A 12,589-nucleotide genomic window follows, 5' to 3' on the forward strand; every position below is an offset into this window, starting at 1 on the left:
CTGGAGCGGCTCACCACCCATCCATGGCCCCCCAAGCAAAAAACATGTGGTCAGACGCATTCATAGTATTCGCTTTGCCCTTCTTCACCTGTCGCTCCCGCTGGACCTGCTCTACACGGGTGATTGCCCCCCCCCTTCCTTCCCCCAATCCCGTGTATCCAACTCAACGTGGCGGCGCATGGACGATGCCCTGAGAGCCAGGTACCAGCTTCTCTGGCGCCACCCCCGTCTGCGGGACAAGACAGCCATCACCGTCTTTGCAATGCTCTCGAAGCCACCAATGAGACGTCGTCGGCCAAGCCATGGCATGCCAAAACTCTCACGCGCAGGCAACCTGGTCATGCGGATGACAGAAAGACTGGCCACGCAGCGCGAGTCCACGATCGGAAGGGAGTGTAAATAAAGTGAATAGAAAGAGAAAAGACGACGAATTGATGAAAGAGGTCAGCAAGACGAGCATCATTGGTCATCAAGCAAAAAATGACCAAGAAGGAGGAATAGTATGACAAACCGGTGTCGGTGCTTCCTCGCCGGGACTGGGCATCATCAAACCCCTTCCACCTACACGCCACGCCGTCTTAGCGCTCTCGTCCTGGAATTGTCCAACGGCATTGGTGCCCGCTAAAAAAGCTCGTTACAACCTATACTACAGACTATATATATTAATTAAATAATATTATATATATATATATTCCTTCTCCGGATCAGCTCACACCTATGTAAGACAGGACGACAAACACTCCCCTTCGACACCGGAACGGCTGAGAAGAAACCAGTTCAAGACAATTCGCGAGCCCGGCCGCGGATATATAATCATCTCGGTCCGTCCTTGAAGCAATCGACCCGTCTTGATTCTCCAGAGCCATTGCCTCCCTTGACAGACATTCACTTGGCTGACAGAGCATACACTCGGCTTACAGACATATATACACCTGGCTCACATGATGGCAGACCAGAAAGAGCCACAGACGTCTCTGTCCGCTTCCTCCTCCTCCTCCTCCTCCTCCTCATCCACACTCTCCCTCTCCTCTGCCCCCTCATCCCCCACGCCGTCGTCGTCGTCCGACTTGGCCCTGTACCCGTACCAAGAGACCGCCGACGCACAAACACTCGTCGACATCCTGACCGCCACCGCCCATGCCCACCCGCAAGCGCTGGCCCTCGACAACGGCTCGTCCCGCCTGACGTACGCCGAGCTGACCGCGGCCGTCGCCGCGCTCGTCGCCCGTCTGCGCGCCGCCGGCCTCGGCCCCGGCGACCGCGTCGGCATCCGCGTCACCTCGGGCACCATGGAGCTGTACATTGGCATCCTCGCCATCCTGCACGCCGGCGCCGCCTACGTCCCCGTCGACGTCGACGACCCCGACGAGCGCGCCGCCCTCGTCTTCTCCGAAGCCGCCGTCTGCGCCGTCCTCACCGACCGCGCCACCATCACCCTCCACGACACCACCAAGCCCCTCAGCCGCCCAACCGCGGCCCTGCTCCCGTCCCCCGACGATGACGCCTGGATAATCTTCACCTCGGGCTCGACCGGCAAGCCCAAGGGCGTCGCCGTCACGCACCGCAGCGCCGCCGCGTTCGTCGACGCCGAGTCCCGCCTCTTTCTGCCCCCGCCCGCCACCCCCCTCGCCCCGGGCGACCGCGTGCTCGCCGGCCTCTCCGTCGCCTTTGACGCCTCCTGCGAGGAGATGTGGCTGGCGTGGCGCCACGGCGCGTGTCTCGTGCCCGCCGCGCGCGCCCTCGTCAAGGCCGGCGCCGAGCTCGGCGGCTTCCTCACCGAGCAGCATATCTCCGTCGTGTCCACGGTGCCGACGCTCGCCGCGCTGTGGCCGACCGAGGCGCTGCGTGGCCTGCGGCTGCTGATTCTCGGCGGCGAGGCGTGCCCCCCCGAGCTAGCGGACCGGCTTGCCGGCGCCGTCGACGGCGTGGTGTGGAACACGTACGGCCCCACCGAAGCCACCGTGGTGTCGTGCGGCGCCCCACTTACCGCCGGCGCCCCCATTGTGCGCATCGGCCTGCCGCTCGCCGGGTGGCGCCTCGCCGTTGTCGGCGCCGACGGACTCCCGGTGCGCTGGGGCCAGGACGGCGAGCTCGTCATTGGAGGCGTCGGCATGGCCCGGTACCTGGACGCGGACAAGGACCGGGCCAAGTTTGCGCCGTCGCCGGCGCTGGGCGGGGAGCGCGCGTACCGCAGCGGCGACCTCGTGCGTGCGGAAAAAGAGGGCCTTGTGTTCCTTGGCCGCAACGACGAGCAGATGAAGCTTGGCGGCCGCCGCATCGAGCTCGGCGAGATTGACGCCGCCATGATGACGCTGCCGGGCGTGCAGGGCGCCGCCAGCGCCATCCGCCGCACCGACACGGGCAACCAGGTCCTCGTCGGCTACGTGGTGCGCCGGGACGGCAGCGGCGCCGCCTCGACGGCCGAGGACCGCAGTTTTCTCAAGCGCGTCCTGCCTCCGACGCTGATCCCCATGCTCGTCACGGTGGACCGCATCCCGGTGCGCACCTCTGGCAAGGTCGACCGCAACGCGCTCCCGTGGCCACCCCCCGCGTCCGCCGCCGGCCCCGAAGAGAGCAGCAGCGGCACCATGGGGTGGGTGTCGACACAGTGGCGTGCCGTGCTCGGCGCGTCCGGTACTTCGGCCGAGTCCAACTTTTTCGAGCTCGGCGGCACGAGCCTGGCGGCGGCACAGCTCGTGTCGCAGCTGCGGCGGCGGTGCCCGACGCTCTCCGTCGCCGACGTGTACGAGCACCCGACGCTCGGGGCGATGGCGGGTCGAGTCGAGTCGCTCCTCCTGGGGACGTCGATTGTCGAGCGCGACGTGGCGCTGAGCCCGCGGTGGGTGGTGCTGGTGCAGGGCGTGGTGCTGGCGGCGCTGTTCGTGCTCGAGGGCGTGCGGCTGGCGGTGCCGCTCTTCACGTCGCAGCGCATCTTCCAGGCCATGTTCGCGGGCGACTTTTGGGCGACGCGGCACAACCTGTCGTGGCCCGTGGTGGGCGTGCTGTGGGCGGTGCTAATGACGATGCCGGGGCGGCTGCTGACGACGGCCGCGCTGGTGCGCGCGCTGACGGCGGGCGTGCGGCCCGGCACGTACCGCCGGGCCGGGCTCACGCACCTGCGGCTGTGGGCGGCAGACCGCGTCGTCGGGTTGGCGCGGCTCGGCGCCGTGCCCGGCACGAACTGGGCGCGGTACTACGCCCGGCTGGTGGGCTGCCGCGTCGGGCGCGACGTGCAGCTGCACGCGCTGGCGCCGGTGACGGGGCTCGCGAGCTTTGGCGACGGCGCCGCGGTCGAGCCCGAGGTAGACTGCGCCGGGTACTGGATCGACGGGGACGTGGTGCGCGTGGGCAGCGTGACGGTCGGCGAGGGCGCACGGGTCGGCGCGCGCGCGATGCTCATGCCCGATGCCGTTGTCGAGGCGTACGCGACGGTCAAGCCGGGGCTCTCCGTCCAGGGCGTCGTCAAGTCGCCGCTGCCGCCATCGGCCACCTCGTCCGACCAGGGCTCCAGCCATGACGGTTCGTTCCGGCCGGCAAAGGGGAGCTTCGGCATCGGCGTCTGCTACACGGTTGCGCTGCTGCTGCTCGACTTTCTGCCCATCTTGATGTTTGTGCCCATCTGGCTTCTGATGCCCGCCATTGTCAACGACTACACCAACTTCAGAGATCTCAGCATGGGTATCATCATCATGACGGTGCCGGGCACCGTCATAGGCCTCCTCTTCTACGGTCTCGCGATTGTCGTCCTCGTGCGGCTGGCCAACCTCGCCATCCGGCCTGGCTCGCACTCGTGGAACAGCACCGCTGCCTTTTGCGCCTGGCTCATCCACTACCTCATGATTGACATTCGCATGATTGTGTTCCCCATCTTTGCCAGCCTGTTCACGCCCGTGTGGCTGCGTCTTCTTGGTGCCAAGGTTGGCCGCAACGTCGAGTCGTCCACGGTCGTTCCCATGCCGTCCCTCCTGACCGTCCACGACAATGCCTTCCTGGCCGACGACGTTCTCATTGCGCCCTTTGAGCTCAGCGGCGGGCGTATGCATCTGGGCCCTGTCACCGTGGGCAACAAGTCGTTCCTGGGCAACTCGGCCATTGTCGACCCAAACATCAACGTCCCTGACAACTCGCTCATTGGCGTACTTGGCTCTGCACCCGGCAGTCTGGGCGAGAAGCAGATGCATGCCGGATCGTCCTGGCTGGGCCGGCCACCTATTTCGCTTCCCCGCAAGGTGGACGCCAACATTGACAATGCCCTTACCTTTGCTCCGCCAAAGAAGCTCGTCCTCGCACGTGCTCTAATCGAGCTGTGCCGCGCCATTCCTCTGATTCTCAATGGCTTCATCCCCTCCATGGCGAGTCTCGGCACTCTCTGGATCCTGTATCGCTTTGGAATTGCTGCCGGCATCCTCGCCGCCGGTGGCCTCCTCGTCGCCAGTGCCTTTGTCGCCGCCATCATCACAATTGGCGCCAAGTGGCTCGTGACGCCCAACGTCAAGGCCGGCAGCACGCATCCGCTCTGGAGCTCCTTTGTATGGCGCAACGAGCTGGCTGATTCCTTCTTGCAGGCCATGGCCGTACCCCTCATGGTACGCTATTTCTACGGCACGCCCGTGCTGGCCCTCTTCTTCCGCGCTCTCGGGGCCAAGATTGGCCACGGCACCTGGATCGAGAGCCACCTGCTGCCCGAGGCGGATCTCTGCATCGTCGGCGACGGCGCCACGATCAACAGGGGCAGCCTGCTGCAGACGCACCTGTTCCACGACCGGCTGATGCGCCTGGATGAGGTCCAGCTCGGCAACGGCGCCACGCTGGGTCCCCTCTCCGCGTCGCTCCCTGGTACCGTCATCGGGCCGGGTACGACCGTGTACCCCCTTTCGCTGGTGATGCGAGGAGAGCATCTTCCGGGAAGCACCAGATGGCGCGGCAATCCTGTCCGGCCGTGGAGCGAGGCGAGTGATGAGAAGATGCTAGGCAAGAGTTCACGAAGCTCGAGCTGGGACTCGCCTTCGCCCGTATAGAGAAATGCACACTGTGTAAACTTGCGTTACACTGTGTTTGTGTGGAAGTTCTTTGTGTATCTGCTGAAGTGTTTCGTATATATTTTGAGATTTACAGAAAAGGTGGATGGTTACAAGTATAAAGTCAACGATGAAAAGAATATAGTTTCTATAGCATAACACATCATCTCATCTCCCTCTTTACATTATCTTATGTTTACACCCTACACAGCTGTCCGCTTTCAAGCTGGCGCCAGTGCTCGTCGCCGACGCAGGGAGTGCACCAGAAGACGTCATTGGGATCGACCTTGCTCTTGATCTGCGCGAGACGGGGGTAGTTGGTGCCCCAGAAGCTCTCGTGGAAGTCGGGTTCGAAGATGGACGCCTAAATTCGAGTTCAGCTGTTTTTCGTCGTTCTTTTGCTCGTACTTCTTCTTACCTCGTTTAGGTAGGCCCCCGAGGAGGGTGTAAGTTGGCGGATAGGTGCCCAGGCCTCATCCAGCTCTTTGAGCTTCTTGTCCGTCGCTGTCTTGTCAAAGGGAACACCCTGGGTGGCGGTAACTATAAACACGTTGGCATTTGGAAAGGCGTTGCTTGGACCCGGCAAAACGTACTAGTATGGACATAGGCACTGCGCCAGTGCGAATTGACCGCGTTGCTGCCGCCCGCCGGCCTGGCCTCGTGAACGCCTCTGCCGCCGACCAGGAAAAAGGGAGAGAACCCGTACGGGCCCGTCCCCGACAGGAGAGCCTCCCCCAAGGCCTTGGGATCCTCGAAGGCTTCCTGGTTCAGCAGGCGCGAGACGAGGTACTTGTTGTCACCGACCGTTTCGGTGTCGGCGTTGGCGGCGAAGAATTCGAGGAACGAGGCGTACTTGATGTTGCTGCTGAAGAAGCCGGCCTGGCCGGGCCAGCGCTGGTTGATGGTGTCGCTGATGGGCTTGAAGAGTGCGGCAATGGTGGCGTCGGCTTGGGGGTCGTCGAGGACGGCGAGTCGGCCCTGGAAGCCGGCCAGGTAGTCAGGGAGGCCAGAGCCTGGCATGGGGTTGGAAAAGTTGCGGTTGACAATGTTGTAGCCGGACATGCCGCCGTTCATCAGCGCAGGGCTGTGGGCACCGACGACGCCGAGGAGGTCGCTCAGGAATGGAGCGTCGGGGACCGTAAAGGCGATAAACTGGGCGACGGTCATCTTGGGGCTGGGAACGGTTTTGACGGTGAAGCTCGTCACGACGCCAAAAGTAGAGCCACCGCCCTGGAAGCTTGGTCAGCGTTTGGTGTTTCATTCAACAGTAGCGAGCTGACGGGGTGCAAGCGTACTCCCCGGAGAGCCCAGAAGAGGTCGGTGTTCTGGTCCTGGTTGACCTTTTGGATCCGGCCGTCGGCAGTGACCACTTCCATTTCAATCACCTGATCGGCCGCAAGCCCATATCGCGGCGACAAGATGGAGTGGCCGCCTCCAGTAATGTAGCCGCCGGCACTGACCGTCTTGGAGCCTCCGCCCACCACGGTCTGGCCGTACTGGTCGAGGGCCTCGTAAATGTCCCACATGATGGCCGCGCTGCCAAATGTAACAGCGTTGCCCTGCAACGTGCGGCCAGAAGCCAGCCTGAACTGGCCGGGGTGGTACTCGATGCTGCTCAGGTGGCGCATCCTGAGGGAGAGAGTGCCCGGCGCGTTGGAGCGTCCGAGGAAGTCGTGGCCGCTCGACTTGACATTGAGACGCACATTTTTCTGACGAGCTTTTGCAAACAGGATCAGTCAGTCACGAGCCCACCAGCGCATTTGTTTTTCCCACCACAACGTACCAAAGTCCACACCGGCCTTGACATCCGCAGACGAGGTGACGTCGATGACGTACGCCGGGTAGCCCGCGGCGCTGCACGGCGTGTCGGGGTCCGGCAGGCACGTGTAGTTGGTAAACTGGTTAGACATGACGGAGACGGGGTCGGCGAGATGAAACTCGGACGTCTCCCACTGCTTCGCGACGGTCGCGCACCGCGCCACATCGTAGTTGGGCTGGCCCGCGTGGCAAACGCCGCCGGGCAGTGTCGTCGGTCGCAGCAGCCGGCCGCGCACCGTCGTGTTGAGGCCGCGCCAGGCATCGGCCGAGGGCCAGCCGTGCGTGCCCGGGTACGCCTTGCACGACGGGGAGCGGGCGCCACCATCGGGCGCCGAGGCAGCCTGCGCGCTCACCGTGGCGAGGAGCAAAAGTGCGGTTCTCGTGATGGACGCCATCGTTTGCGAATGTGTGATTGCTGGAAGAGGAAGAGCGAAGATGGCTGCAAGGCTTCGCTGAGGAGGCGCCCTGAGTCCCCTTTTATAAGGCGACTAGTCACACGCACACCTGTCGTGTCTCATCATGGAGCCTTGCCGTCCCGATTCTGCAGCTCGGCTAGGTGCTCATTGCCAAGTGTGGACTACGCATCTTACGTGAGGATGCCATACGTACGCACTAGGGTAGAGCGGAACGGTTGACTGGATCAGTAACGCGCTCGGTCAGGCAGAAATTCCATGCAGCTCCGCGTGTGGCCATGAGTGAGACGTAAAGTGGCAGCGAGATGCCTGAGCGAAGGTCGTGTACATATGGAGGTGAAGCTGCTGGAGGCTGGAGGCTGGGGAGATTGTTTGGCCCATGTCCCGACTTCCAGCAGCAAGCGTCACGTGTCGCGTCTGGGTTGGCCAACCCAAACCCGTCCCATCGTCCATCCTATGTAGATGGAGAAAACATCAATCTTCTCTCTCCATTCTCATACAGCAAGTCACACTGTATTCCGGATTAGGAGCCCAGCCAACTGGGTACGGCAGACGAAAGCGCAAAATGGCTCCAATAGAAATTCGACGTCGTTCTAGGCCGCTCAAACAGGCCACATGGGTCTGTGGCTCATGCAGCACATCACAACGGATTGCGATGAACCTCGATCTTACATCTTCAGGTCCAAAAGAGTACTCAAAAAGAAAGAGTAAAAATGGCAGAAAGAAGAAAAAAAAAACATACTGCCAGTGTTCAGTGGTTACGACCCAACTACTAATCTGTCGGTCAGTAGCCAATGTTAGCAGAGCCAACGGAATCGCACTTCTTTGTTCAATTATGAGTCAGAACAATCTCCTGCCGTGACTCACCACTTTCTACTTAATGTCAGTGAAAAAACCCAGTAAACCACACACACTCAGTGAACTGCAACAGTCTCTCTGCCCCCGCCGACCCTTCTCCTCCAATATGTCTCCAGTCGATCATACTGCTGCCCTGGTTCTGGGCTCTCCGCCCAAGGACATCGCGGGACAGCCATCTTCTGCCCCCCCAGTCATCATTTATATTGACGATGCCAGCGGGAGCGACGATGCATCCACCCCAGGCACCAAAGAGAGCCCTTTTCAGTCTCTCTTTGCCGCCTATATCGCATTTCCTCCCGAGTCAAGCACGCCTTCCCCAGTCTATTTCGCACGCGTCGTAAAGGCCAATGGTCAGGGGGACGCTGTTGAATGGCGAGAGGCTGCCAAATCAGCCATGAAGAAGGTTGTCAGCCGATACGCAGAGTACGTCAAAAAGATGGCCAAGCAGAATGAGGAGGAGGCAGATCGGCAAGCCACTCTCGTCGAGGCCAGAAAGGTCGTCATCCAAGAGGATCACACCCTTCCCAAGGCCATTCGGTTGAAGATATCAGCCAAGGCGCCCGAGGGAGTCACTTTGGGCTCCGAATCGACCACGGGCACGCGTGTCAAGGTGATTGGACGTATTGACAACATCAGAGTATCCAAAACCCGTACGTTTGTTTACCTGACCGACACTCGCGACACGCTGCTGTGTCTCTTCGAAGGAGCCGTCAATGCAGTCGCGCCCGTGCTGTTCCAGAAGCAGACATCGATTGAGGTTTTTGGTCAACTAAAGTCTGTCCCGGCCAAGAACAAAGCGCCAGGTGATCGCGAGCTCCATGCCGATTATTATCGAATCATCGGCGAGGCTCCTGGCGGTCCCGAGTCCTTCACCAACATAGCACCCACGAGCGCACACCAATCGACCCTGCCCGACGCCCGCCATCTTGTTCTTCGTCGCAGGGAAGAAGCCATGGTCATGAAAGCTCGCTCCTCGGCGCTGAGCGCCTTCCGCCAGTACTACAACGAGCACGAGATGCGAGAGGCGACGGCGCCGTCCTTTGTTCAGACTCAGGTGGAGGGTGGTGGCTCGCTCTTCAGTCTCTCGTATTACGGCGAACGCGCGTACCTGACGCAAACCTCTCAGCTTTATCTCGAGGCGCAACTACCCGTGCTTGGGGATTGCTACGCCATTCAATCATCGTTCCGAGCGGAGAACTCTCACACCCGCCGTCATCTGTCGGAGTACACCCACATCGAAGGCGAACTCGACTTTATTGAATTCGATGACCTTCTTAACCACATTGAAGACCTTCTCTGTGGCGTCATCGAGATCCTCCTCGCTCATCCCGAGAGCAGAGAGCTCATCATGGCCCTCAACCCCGATTTCAAGAGTCCGGCTCGACCCTTTCGACGCATGCGATATGCTGAGGCGATTGAATGGCTCAATGCCCATGGTGTGATGGATGAGAATGGAGTTCCCCATGTTTTCGGGACCGATATTGCAGAAGCTGCCGAGCGAAGGATGACGGACGAGATTGGCGTTCCTATCATGCTCACGCATTTCCCTGTTCCCATCAAGGCCTTTTACATGAAGAGAGATGCGGGAGACCCCAGGGTGACCGAGAGTGTTGATTGCCTTGTTCCAGGAGTTGGCGAGGTCGTTGGAGCGGGTATGAGAATGGACGACTATGACCAGCTTGTTGAGGTCATGAAAGAGAACGCGTGGGATTTGAAGGCGTATGCCTTCTATTCAGATCAAAGAAAGTGAGTTTTGCGCCATTACTGACTCTTCCAAACTTGATCTGGTTCTTTGTGCTAATTTTGTTTTTGCAGGTATGGCACCTCCCCTCACGGTGGTTATGGAATGGGCATTGAGAGATTTCTTGCTTGGATCCTCAACCGTCACTCCGTCAGAGAGTGCGTCCCATTCCCAAGATACCCTGGCAAATGGTGAGTTTCCCCTGTTGCGCGAATCTGAAGCAAACCCGACGCTTACCTTTATAAAGCACTCCTTAGAATGATGGACCACCATGCTGCACTTCTCTGTCACTGCCATGCAATCGGGCGGAAAGAGGTTTGTTTCCAGGATCTTGCCTCTAGATTACTTGTGCTTAGTACTGCTACTACTCACTTGCAATTGTCGGTAGATACGATATTAGAAAGCGACATTCGTACAGTGTTTTCAAGTACTAATCGTCTGGTCATTAGCTTAACTTCGGCGGCAGAAATGCTGCTCTAGATAGGTCATCTTCCAATTTATACAAATTATTAAAACCTCGGCTCGCGCTATGAATCACAGTCCCGCGAAGGGGTTGGTCCGCCAGTCGGGTGGACGAAGGCTGTGCTTGGTCCACGAGTCAGCAAGGTGTCATAAATTGCAGCTTCGTGCTGACCAGTAGGTATAGGTAGGCGGAAATATGCACTCAAGGAATACTGTCCTGGAAGTTCATGGAACCTATAAAGTCGCCGACGCACCGTTTGGGCGCATGCAGATAGTCACGCGAGGGTCTCGGCAAAGGATCCAAGACAACAAGACAATAACTGACCGAAGAATGCACCTGGCTGCCTTGGGCATCGCGACGTTTTGGGAGCGGCTCATTTAACGATTTATGTACAGATAAGAATCACCCAAAGTCGGCACTTATTTCTAACTGCTCGACGACGGAAAAGAGCAGCAAAGTACTCTTTGGTACTGCTAGCACACAGCACAGCAAAGAGATAAGCACCTTGGGCCCCGGCGAGACGATAGCAGGCTAGCATGCCATGAGGCTTGGGACGCATACAGGCACACACATCATCAACAATACGGCATGTCAGGCTACACAACATGCGCTAGTCTGGCCAATATATGCTGGGTCAGCCCGGATGCATCCATCATGGTGCTGTCATCGCTGGCGGATGCCCACGACAGCGTTTTACTTGACGGTCGCAGGGAACGAGCCATGCCAACAGTTCCTGTGTAAGCCCCCTAATTATTCTACATTTTTGCGGCCCAAAGTAATCTCCAGGGAAAGAGAGTTGCCCTCATGGGCCTGCCGACATGGAAGAGGTCTCCGCCGCTCCGTCTTCCCGATCCTCACGACTGCTCTCGGGGGGGGGGGGGGGGGCCTGGACTATATATATATATATATATGCTGCCTGTGGTCGTATGTACCAGTTGGTTCCATTTTCCGTCATGAGCACCGTGTACAACGAAAATGGAGGAGTAAACCTGGTACAATGGTCACTGTCGGTAGTACTTGTATTGTGCTAGAGCTGATCAATTGATACCATTGGCGATAAACAATTTTTTATTACCTTTCCTTCATTTCTTCCTTGGCTGACCGTCAACTACTTGAAGCCTGCGCACGCATCTTCAGCCCGCTTCATCTTCATTTCGATAAACTTTTCCGGCAGCGTCACTGCATACCTCTTGACGTCATAGCCAAAGACGCCCAGCGACGAGGCGAGAGCAGGTCTCGACGGCTGGGCAGAAATGAAATGCGGAATACAAACAGTTAGTACTCCTCCATTCCAGGCTTGAGACAAACAGGGTGATTTTGGGCGGAGAAATCGGGTTGGCGCTGCTCGCTAGCCTCAACGTAACAATTGCCTATTTAGGGCAGAAAAGCCGGCTCAAGCTACGCCGGCATTCGGCAATGCGCCCCGTTCCGAGCAGCCGTTTTCAATGCCTTGAACGCTTGAACGAGCTTGTGCGATATTGCATTGACCAGGGGCAAGAGCCTGACAGCATCGACTCGAGGCGCAAAGACGGTGAGGAGATGAAATTTATATGATTTTTTTAGTTTCTAATAATATGTGTATGCATCTATAGGTACCTGCCTCAGGCGAGTAATGGGTATGAAAAAGAAGAACCCTGTGAGCACTGTGCTAATAAAACAAAAGTTGCCATCCATCGTCTACATCCCAACCTAACCGTAAAAGAACATGAGGATATATATATAAAAAACACTTTGCGAAATTAAATGCATCCCCTCCAGTTAACCCTCGATGAGGCAGCGCTTGCCAGCCGGGCTGTTGAGAAAGTAAATCTTGGACTCCATGTCAGCGTCTGACATGCCCTCCTTGACAGACACCGTGGCGTTGGGGAACTGGCGGAAGAAGAGGCAGACGCCAAGACGAATCTCAATCATGGCGAGATGTGAGCCGACGCAAGCTACAGGCGGGACAGACAAACTGTTAGCGACGTTGCTCCTAGACAACAAACCGAAGAAGAAAAAGAAAAAAACGTACTTCTCGCACCACGGCCAAAAGGCATAAAGGCCTCCTTCATCGCCTTTGTAGGCTCCTCCCAGCGCTCGGGCCGAAACTCGTCCGGGTCGGGAAAGATGTCTGCGTCGCGGTGCATGGTGTAGGCCTGGCAGCCGACGGTGGTGCCGCCCTGGATGTAGTAGCCGCCGAGGGAGACGCCCTCGGGGGGCACGACGCGGGCGAGCGAGCAGGGCGCGGCGGCGTGCAGGCGCATCGTCTCGGCGACGACCTGCTCGAGGTAGGGCAGCG

General features: G+C 58.9%; 3 protein-coding genes across 3 annotated transcripts; 2 read left to right on the forward strand and 1 right to left on the reverse strand.

The window, feature by feature from the left end:
- Positions 1 to 944: 944 nt before the first annotated feature.
- CCM_08771 (non-ribosomal peptide synthetase) lies at positions 945 to 5,018 on the forward strand (the record flags this gene model as incomplete). The annotated part of the gene is made up of 1 exon (XM_006673907.1): positions 945 to 5,018. One exon carries the CDS (start codon positions 945 to 947, stop codon positions 5,016 to 5,018), a length of 4,074 nt encoding a protein of 1,357 aa, XP_006673970.1.
- A 196-nt stretch (positions 5,019 to 5,214) lies between these two features.
- On the reverse strand, positions 5,215 to 7,231 carry CCM_08772 (FAD-binding, type 2; the record flags this gene model as incomplete). The annotated part of the gene is made up of 5 exons (XM_006673908.1): positions 5,215 to 5,382; positions 5,437 to 5,558; positions 5,612 to 6,248; positions 6,314 to 6,735; positions 6,802 to 7,231. The coding sequence occupies 5 exons, from the start codon at positions 7,229 to 7,231 to the stop codon at positions 5,215 to 5,217; spliced, it is 1,779 nt and encodes a 592-aa protein (XP_006673971.1).
- A 982-nt stretch (positions 7,232 to 8,213) lies between these two features.
- Positions 8,214 to 10,105, forward strand: CCM_08773 (asparaginyl-tRNA synthetase; the record flags this gene model as incomplete). The annotated part of the gene is made up of 3 exons (XM_006673909.1): positions 8,214 to 9,853; positions 9,923 to 10,039; positions 10,096 to 10,105. 3 exons carry the CDS (start codon positions 8,214 to 8,216, stop codon positions 10,103 to 10,105), a joined length of 1,767 nt encoding a protein of 588 aa, XP_006673972.1.
- Positions 10,106 to 12,589: the final 2,484 nt, after the last annotated feature.

Source organism: Cordyceps militaris (genome assembly GCF_000225605.1).
Source record: "Cordyceps militaris CM01 unplaced genomic scaffold CCM_S00007, whole genome shotgun sequence".
In the NCBI taxonomy this organism is placed as follows: Eukaryota; Fungi; Ascomycota; class Sordariomycetes; order Hypocreales; family Cordycipitaceae; genus Cordyceps; species Cordyceps militaris.